Genomic DNA, 9,564 nt, shown 5'->3' on the forward strand with positions numbered 1-9,564 from the left:
CTGATTCAGCAGGGTCGGGGTCCACAGGGGGTGGGTGGGATGAGGTGGGGGCCGTGTCCCCCTGACTCCGGGGTCCTGTCCAGGTCCGTCTCCTCTTGACTGAATGTCAGGAGCACCGAGTGCTTGGGACACAAGCACAGGAATCAGGCTGAAAAGTGTCTGGTCATATTTACCATGAGGTCTGTCCCTGCATGTTCAGGAGGGTCCAGCGTGGACCGTGGAGGCCCTGAGGACAGCAGGGTGGGCGACACTGTGTTGCCTGGTGTCCCTGCTTCCTCTGTGCTGGTCAGGAGCCCCTGTCCACCCCTGGCAGGTGCAGCTGCCCATGAAAGCCCAGCGTTGAAACTTCAGGCATTTAGAGACCCCGCTGACGTTGGGTTGGTAGCTTGAAATCAGCCTTGGTGGGAATTTTTACGTGAAAGAAACTCAAACACCATGAATCAGACCATTTTCCCTCTGACAAGCTGGACATTGAGCATGTCCCATCCTCGACTCCTCCACACCCAGCACGTGCCCATCATCCAGCAGGTGCTTTGCAAGCATTTGTTCCCTCAGCAAGTCATAGGCAGATGGAGAGATGGGGGGCTGCAGCCACGTGGTGGCGTCATCCTTCCATCAAGGCAGAGCCCCGAGTCGCTCGTTAATGAATTCAATTCTAGATTCACTTTTCCATTATAGAGAGATTGTTTGTGTCCTTTTATTACAAACTCCAAAGTTACTTGCTCACTTTTTTTTCTTCTTCTTCTTAGGGCCGTACCCGCGGCATGTGGAGGTTTCCAGGCTAGGGATTGAATCAGAGCTACGGCTGCCAGCCTACACCACAGCCACAGACACATGGGATCCGAGCCACCTCTGCAACCTACACCACAGCTCACGGCAATGCTGGATCCTTAACCCACTGAGTGAGGCCAGGGGTCAAACCTGCGTCCTCATGGATACTGGATTCTTAACCTGCTGAGCCACAATGGGACCTCCGTTACCTGTTGACTTTTATTTATTTATTTTTAATTATTTTTTTGGCCATTTCTTGGGCCGCTCACGCAGCATATGGAGGTTCCCAGGCTATGGGTCGAATCGGAGCTGTAGCCACAGGCCTACGCCAGAGCCACAGCAACACGGGATCCGAGCCGCATCTGCAACCTACACCACAGCTCACGGCAACGCCGGATCCTTTACCCACTGAGCAAGGCCAGGGATCGAACCTGCAACCTCATGGTTCCTAATCGGATTCGTTAACCACTGCGCCACAACGGGAACTCTGTTACCTGTTGACTTTTAAATCCACGCCACATGCTCTAGATAAATAAAAGGATGTTGTCCCTGAGTTTTATCACCGTGTATGAAGGTGTGATAACCCGGCATGGTGGGTTAATGTGGAGTTGTCCTCGGGGACTGTCTGCTCCAGCAAATCCCACTGGGGAGCTGCCTGGTGGCTCTGCCCAAGTCGATGCCCATTCGGGGCCCCGAGTGAGGGCTCCCACACCCACAGAACATGCCCGGGGTTCGAGGGGGTTACAGAGGCTGCAGAGAGACCCTGCATCGCTCACAGGCGTGGGAGCACAGGGCCCAAGGGGGCCGGCGTGGAGGCCGGAGACAGTGAGGTCCTCTCCGCGCCTCCACGCCTGTGAGTGTGAGTCCAAGGCCAGTTCGCTCTGTGAACACGCCTCCCTGTCTGTCTGTGGGACCCCAGACGATGCAGTTTCAAGGAAAACTACGATTCCTGTTTGGACAGAAGAGGAAGGCACCTTCGGGGGCGGCCTTACCCCCCCGGCTCTCCCTGTTCTGCGTCGCGGTGCCGGTTCTCCTGCCTCCTGTGGCGGAGGTGAGCGGGAAGAGTGCCTATCTTCGGGCCAAGCACCGCGTGGACATCTCGGCCACACCGGATGCGGGGTGAGTAGGCGCCCCCGGGGCTGCAGGCCTCTCCGGTCAAATGAGCGCCTTGCGCTGGGCATTTTCCGCCCATTCTTTCTCCGCTCCCAGCGGTCAGATGAGAAATGTGCGTTCTCTCAAGCTAGCCCATTAAGAAGCGATATTAGAAAAAAGAAAACCGTCCACTAATATGTGGGAACTGTGGCCGCAGACTCTGTCTGCATCTCCCAGTTCCTAAACTCTCCAGTTACAGCCTCGAAGGCAGAGGCTGTGGTTTCTTGGAGTGGGTTAGTGCTGCGCTGCAGGGTCACTTTGTGGGAACCATTACGCTGCTGTGCGGATGTTAACGGTGTTCCCAGCTGTGCAGAAAGACGTCGCGAGGGGGCCAGCGGGTCTGCCTCTGCCTTTATTCTCCCCCCAGCCAACGGTCGCCACCCCGTGCCCCACGTGGGGCCATGTCCGGAGACCCCAGCCTTCGGCCACTTCTTGGTCCCTGCCCAGCACCCGCGGCTCCCCTCTGACCCCAGTGCCTGTTGAGACCGGCTGGCTTCGCAGGGGGAGCTGCTACCGTCAGGCACATGTGTGGCTTCAAGGGACAGAGGCAGCCTCTGAGCCCCACATGTGCCAACATGCTAACACAGCAGTTTCCTGGCGCATTCAAAAATTAAATCTATCTTTCAAGATAGAAAATGTCCTAAAATAGGAGGGAGGGGAAACACAATACAGGAAAACACTCAGAATAACTGGCGAGGAAGCCACAACATGAGATGCGACAGAGCAGAGGCCGCGCCAGAGCTCGCCTAGGTGCGTCTTGTGACGGGGCCCTCTGAGTGGCAGGCCTTTGCTGTCTCCGAGTTCCCTGACTGACACCCTCCCTTCAGCCTCCCTCCCGCTCTGTCCTCCCAGCGGGCCCTCCCCCCATCGCCTCTCCCAGAGGCGCGAGTGCAAGGGCCCTGCTGCTCCCTGGCGGCCGTGTGGGGGAGTGCAGGTAAGAGCCGCGCCTGGGGCCGCTTGTGTGGGCTCCCCTCCCCAGCGCTGGCCTAGGTGGCCTTCGCCGCCTGCATGTCCCTTGGAGGGCTGGCCGGGATTTGTTTGCTGAGCTTTAGGAAGCTACGCACCACGTGACAGTGCAGTGACTCCTAGACATGCACTGTGTGAAAGAGAAGAAGAGCCACTCAGCATTTTAAGAAAGAAGCAAATGGCTTCCGAGATTTTCTGGAACTGAATTCTGCTCTTAAGTGAATTCCTAACCAACTTGGGCACATGCTTCACATTCGTTTCCTCTGAGCTCAGATGCTGTGAGGACCAGCCCCGGGGGTCTGAGACCCTTGAAGGATTGCACTGGGTGGCACATGTGGTCACTTAAAGACGTTTCAAGTCCTTCACGGTTTTCCTTGAACGGGACTTTGTGACACACAGTCACTCCTAAATGTTCACAGGTCCCGTGTCTGTGACCCACCTCCTGACTAATTGTCCTCCGAACAACTCAGGACCTCCCAGTTCTTCAAGGATATGAGTTGCGTGGGAAACATCTGAGTTGCCTGATGACACCTGCCTCTCAAGGCTGACGCTCCAACCTCCTGTCTCTGTCTCTGTCTCATCTCTGTCTCTGACCCCGTCTCTGTCTCTGACCCCGTCTCTGTCTCTGTCTCCATCCCTGTCTCCGACCTCGTCTCTGTCTCTGTCTCATCTCTGTCTGTCTCTTCTCTGTCTCTGACCCTGTCTCTGTCTCTGTCTCATCTCTGTCTCTGACCCTGCCTCTTTCTCATCTCTGTCTCTGACCCCGTCTCTGTCTCTGTCTCCATCCCTGTCTCCGACCTCGTCTCTGTCTCTGTCTCATCTCTGTCTCTGACCCTGTCTCTGTCTCCATCTCTGTCTCTGACCCCATCTCTGTCTCTGTCTCCATCTCTGTCTGTCTCTTCTCTGTCTCTGACCCTGTCTCTGTCTCCATCTCTGTCTCTGACCCTGTCTCTGTCTCTGACCCCTGTCTCCTACAGAGAGCCGGAGGGTGGAGAAGTAGGGCCAGTGCAGTGCAGGGAGCTCTGGCTCAGATGCCAGTTGGACAGGATTTGAGTCCCATCCCCGCACTTGCCAGAGGGGCAGCTTTAGGCAAGTCACTTAACACTTCTGAGCCTTGCTTTTTCCTTTGATATATAAATAAAATACAGTCTCTCAGGATACATCTGCCTTAGGGTCTAAGAATATAATCTCTGTGAGACATTGGGGGGGTGTCCACTCCCCCAGGGCAATGGCTCAGCATCACCCACTCAGTGCTCTCGGTGACTCCCTGAACTACTTCACATCTTTCTGACCATCTGGAAGAAAACAAACACATCAAAAATCACTCTAGGTGTATGTCTACTTTCTAAAGCAAATTCGTTAGTGCTTTATTGGCCTGAAAAGTGATGTGAACTGGAATTTTCAGCACATCTGTAACTGAGAAAAGGCTTTACAATCTACAAAGACTTTAAAGCCTGCGTTGTTGTTGCATCTCCTGGCCTTAGGTATGGCAGCATCACCTGTCCTGTTGCAGTCTCTGCCGTCCATACATGTTTAACTGACATGTTTATTTCCTGTCCTTCGCAGAGCAAAAGCCACTCCAAGTCTGTGTGGGTCAGACTTGCACGGAAAACCCAGTTACGTAGCAGGTACTTGTTAACATTCTCTACCCTCATCATTTTCAAGTGGCTGGAATGCCTGTGTCCCCCAGATGTGGTGTGGTGTGTGGACGTGCCGTGGGGAGGGTGTCGGCGTCTGGCTGAGCCGGCCGGTCGAGAGCCTGTTCTCATGAGCACTTCCGCGGACGAGGGCTCTTGCTGAACGGAGGACACGCGCCCTCCAGCCCTGGTGCCGCTCAGTCCCCCTTCTCTGAATCCTGCAGGAAGGAGCAATGGAGAAAACGGCCTTTCTGTGTTCAGGGCACCGACAGATGCCTGCCGCTGGGGCCGGTTCCCAGCCAGAGCGCCCTGCCTGTGCTTCCGGGGTGACTCTGACCTCGTCCTTGACCCTGAGGGGGCCACAGGGTAAGCAGCTAAGTCACAGTGGTCTGGCAGCCTTGGCCACGGCAGCTGGACCTCTCTTGGTGAGACATGGGGACACGCAGAGCACGCCTACAACACGCTTCTCACCCTGGAGGTTGTCATCACACGTGCGGGGCGTGGCCGGGGACAGTGGGGGCTGCAGCCAGGGCTCTGCCCAGGATCTGGACCCTGAGTGACGCCCCGTCCGCCATCCTCGCCTTTGCTCAGAAATCCTCTCCCCTCCCACCGGTCCCACCTGCTCCCACCCCTGGGCACCAGGGAGGCCGTGGGAGGGTCACGTTCAGGAAAGGAGGAGTCGGCCTGGCATCACAGGGCTGTGGGCAATCGAAAGCAGGAGAGCAGCCTGTGGCCAGCACCGGCCTGATGCAGTGCCCTTCCTTGGGGCCCCCTCTGCCCCTGCTCTGTCCCACAGCTTCTCTTCCTGCAGGGATGGGGGAGGAGAAGAGCCCAGAGGGGTGCGGAGGGACGTGCCCCCTCACAGCTGTCACCTGGAGACGCCGGGATCCACGAAGCACCTGAGCTGGACCCCAGGGAAACATGGTCAGGATGGCAGCACCAAGCTGAAGCTGGACCCCAGCAACAGCGACCCGTTCTCTGTGCTTGCTCCGCCCCGTGGCGCCTGCCTGCCCTGCCCCGGCCTGCAGGGCACCAACCATGCCGGCGGCGCCGTGGCCTCCAGGAACCCAGCCAGCGGTCACCTGCCAAGGCACCCCCCCTGCGCCTGCGCCGGCCGGACCAGCAGAGCCGTTCGGGGCGGCCACCAGGGCCAGGTGCACCCTCCCCCCAGCTGCCCCTTCCCTCAGGGGGGCCTGGGCGGGGGGCTCCCGCAGCGTCTCCCAGCGGGGGGCTATCCTGCCCAGGACAAGTTTCACGGACTCCCGATGCTCCCAGGAGCCCTGAGGAACCCCGTGTCCTCACTCGACGTACCCATCAAGATGGAGCGTGACTCTGGGGCCGAGGACACAGCGGATGGCTACTCTGTGTCCCAAAGCCAGGTGTGGCTGGGGGCCAGCGATGTGCCCAAGAGCCAGCTGGTCACTTTCCCGACCAGGATGCACCTGAAAACAGAGCCAGACGCCAGGCACCCCCTGTACAGCCCGCACCTGCGGCACGGCGGCCTGCTGGGGGCCCACCCCAGACCCGGCAGGGAGCCAGCCCCCTTCCAGCCCGCACCCTGCGCCTGCCTGGAGCCTCCGCCCCGCCTCGCGCGAGGCCACCAGCCCCCCACTGGGGACTGCGACTGCAGAGCTCCCGGGTCCGCGCCCGTGGTCAAGCTCGAGCCCCTGGACTTGCCCCCGTGGGCTGCTCACAGCCAGGGCGGTGCGCCCGGGATGTTCCCCAAAAGTGCCTTGGCGACGCGGATGCCGGCCCGCGACCCCGAGTGCGCGTTCCTGCCGTAGAGTCCCTTGCCCAGCGGACGTCTGTGCGCGTGCGCGTTTGCCCCTCCGGGTGTCGGCGCGGGCGGCCAGCGCAGCGCCAAGCTGGCTTGTCCAGAGTGGTCTTAAGGCTGATCAAGCATGACAGTGTCCCCCTTTGAGGGCGGACAGTTCTTAGGAGAGCGGCGGGGCCAGCCGGCGGCAGTGCTTCCGTGCGCCCAGTGGTAGCGGTCCCCGGCCCCGGGGCGGTTTCCAGCCCCTTCTGTCCGCGTCCCCACTTCACTGCTGCGCTGTGCAGGCAGGTCGACGCCTCGGGGAGGGGACCTCAGGGAGCAGCCACATCTGGGGTGACCCACTGCCCAGGCAGCAAATTAGAAATAAAGCCCGCTGAGCCGCGGGGCCCACGCTCCCGGCCCTGGCGGGAATCTCCGAGTTCCAGCTTTCCAGCCCCGGAGAGGCTGTCTGTCGGCGCTGGGCTCCGCCCTGCGCTCCGGGGGCGGTGTTGCTGGAGACGCGCGGCCGTGCTCCCAGGGAGAAGGGGCCGGATAGAGTCCTGTTCCTTCCAGAAGTCTCTCTGGTGTTTTCAGTGGGCCCCTAAGGGTGGTTTGAGGCTGTCTGTCTCTCACCACGCCATGTAGCCTCCTTACAGAGTCCGGGTTTGGAAGTGAGAGAGGTACCAAAGGTGGAGAAGGAAGTAGGATGTGGTCACCTTGCTGTCTTACTGACTGGTGTTTCCAGGGAAAACTCCAGCCATCGTCCTAGGAAGGATTACTAGAGACAGACAGGAATGTTTGATTTTTTAAATGGTAAAGATAACGTATTCTGAGTGTAGGAAATTTGGATGCAAAAGAATAAAACAGGATGCGAAGGTTGCCTGCAGTCACCACCTAGAGATGGCTCATGGCCGTGGGTGAAGTCCACCCACCTCCCAAGTGACCCCACCCCATGGGACATGACAGCAGGGGCCAGAATCACCAGCCAGCAGGACGAAGCTGGTCAGGGACCCCCTGTGCTGGGGTTGGAGACCCCTCTTCCTACAGACACAAGCACCTGTCCCCAGTCACCTCCCTCTGGAGTCTGGGCCCCAGCAGGGACCTGCAGCCCCACCCTGTTCCGTGCAGGGTCCTTCCCTCCGTCATCTGTGGCTTTGGGGAGTCAGTGTTCAGCTCCTGGGTTAATGCTGGAGCTGTTCGCTAAATGCACATTCACCTTGTCAAGCTCAGGGCTGGGCTGGCAGGACTGGGTCTTCTGGACACTTAGATGCTCGCTGGGACCATGCCCCTTGGCCGCCTGCTTCGTGGAAGGGCTTCCCCTGAGGGGAGGCTGAGGGTCTCTCCCCCGGACTGACAGAGGTTAACCACCAGAACCCGGGGTTGGGAGTGGTCAATTCGTGGCCCCTGGGAACCCCAAGCCCTGCCTAGCAGCCTCTTCATCTCTGCCCAGCCCACGGGGGCCTTGCAAAAGTGACATTGGTGCTGTGCTGTCCCCACTGCCATCGTCAGAGTCTTCCCCTCGCCTGTTACGATGGCAGCATGGCGACCTGTCCCAACCCCGCTTCCTGCTCTTACCCACACTGGCTCAGCGTCCCTCCCCTCTGCTTAATGTCACACTGAGCACAGCACACCTCCTTGTAGATCTAACCCCTAGGACAAGTTGTGGGATGCCGGAAACTTCCTCCTTTCTTCTGGTTCAAACCAAGGCTCCGCTCCTCATGGAAGCCCTGTACCACCCCTCAACAGCAGCACTCAGCCCCTTTGGAGCCCCTCCGTGATGGCTCACCAGGTCCATGCCCTCAGGCTCACTCTTCTCACCAGGCTAGGCCAGTGTGGCAAGTCCTGGGATATCCTGGGGCAGCCCTGCGCCTGACACCACACTTCCCTGTCTCAGGGCGCAATAGACAGGTGGTGCCACACGCATGTACCAAACGCATCACCGGGAAAACCCCGGACTGAAAAGATGGAATTGAGAGACATCATTGCACGTTTGCACACTGTTGCCAGATCCCCGCATAACCGAAGAGCTGCAGGTGTGAGCCTCGCGTGAGGAGGAGTCTTTCTGAAGGACACACAGCCACCCCTGCCCACAAGGGCCGTGGCACCCAAGCCGTGTTCCTGGAGGTTCAGAGCACCCATCTGTGGCCACTCCCCTGGGACCACGTGCACCAAACTGGTCACGGTTGGTGGACAGGCAGGTTAAGCCTTGTTGGTGTGGAATCAGCATCTGGACACCAGCTCTGAGGGGTTTGTGTTCTAAAGGTGCCATCATGCTTGGGACCCAGGTCCTGATGTGCCCTGGTCCCTTCCTCTGCTGGGTCGGTGGCAACAAAATTTCCCCCAATCAGCACTTTTGTGATTTTACAGCCATGCCCCTATGGAAAAATTGTGTGGGGAAGGTGATAATGGAATGTAGAAGGTCAGATCCGGCCATTTCTGTAGGCGTGGCCATTTCTGCTTTAAAATGTCATTACCAGTACTAATTACCGGCTTATATGTTTCTATTGTCTGTAGCTTTTGGCTGTGTAGCTGAGAACACATTAAAATCAAGTATACAGGAATGATATGGAAGGGAAAAGACAAACACAAATTGTATTTTATATTTTTGCAGTTTCTACTGGATGAAAAAAATTTTCAATATGGAGACTGACTCGTTGAATTTTTAAAAATTGGATGCATTATAATGTAACTTTTTGTACTTTTTCTCAGTGCCTTTAGAAAGAGCTTTCAAATGCATTTCTGATACTGTGGTTCTTGTTAAATTCCCAATATGGATGTAAAATAAATGTTAGTATGTGTCTGCTTTAAGTGGAAATGTCTTCTTGATTTTGCAAATGAAGCCCCGCCATCAGATGTTCTAGCTTTGTCTCTGCGAAGTGGTAGTGAGCTGTTCTATGTGCATTTCCTTCCTTCAGTCCATCCCCTGCTGAATACCAGGCCCTGTGATAGTGCTTAAGACACATTAGGAAAAAAAGATGGAGAAATGCGGCTGTGCTGCCGCTGACACCCCTGTGCACGTGTACAGGGGACGGGGTGCAGATAAGTGACCGAAGAGCTGGGTAAATTCTGCAACGCCTCTGGAGGGAATATGGCGGCACAGATGGAACAGCTGGGGTCTTACAGCCAAGCGGCGATTTTGTGGGAAAGGCGGCCTCTGAGCCAAGACGGGGCAGGAGGTGGAGGAGGCCCAGGGACTGGACGGCGAGGGCGGGGGCTGGGAGGTCTGGGTTTACAGGGCCACCGCACTGGGGGACTCATACACCTGCCCCCACGTGCCCCCTGCCC

At 57.7% G+C, this 9,564-nt stretch overlaps 1 protein-coding gene across 1 annotated transcript in view; it reads left to right on the forward strand.

Moving 5' to 3' along the window:
* AHRR (aryl hydrocarbon receptor repressor) overlaps window positions 1-9,071 on the forward strand; it is a 79,384-nt gene extending 70,313 nt beyond the window's left edge. The window contains 4 exon segments of the mRNA XM_047770226.1: window positions 1,691-1,890; window positions 4,456-4,517; window positions 4,751-4,892; window positions 5,338-9,071. Of these exon segments, the coding sequence (XP_047626182.1) occupies window positions 1,691-1,890; window positions 4,456-4,517; window positions 4,751-4,892; window positions 5,338-6,310 (1,377 nt within the window). The 3' untranslated portion in view covers window positions 6,311-9,071.
* The last annotated feature ends 493 nt before the right edge of the window (window positions 9,072-9,564 follow it).

The sequence above is a fragment of the Phacochoerus africanus genome, chromosome 1, assembly GCF_016906955.1.
Source record: "Phacochoerus africanus isolate WHEZ1 chromosome 1, ROS_Pafr_v1, whole genome shotgun sequence".
Classification (NCBI taxonomy): Eukaryota; Metazoa; Chordata; class Mammalia; order Artiodactyla; family Suidae; genus Phacochoerus; species Phacochoerus africanus.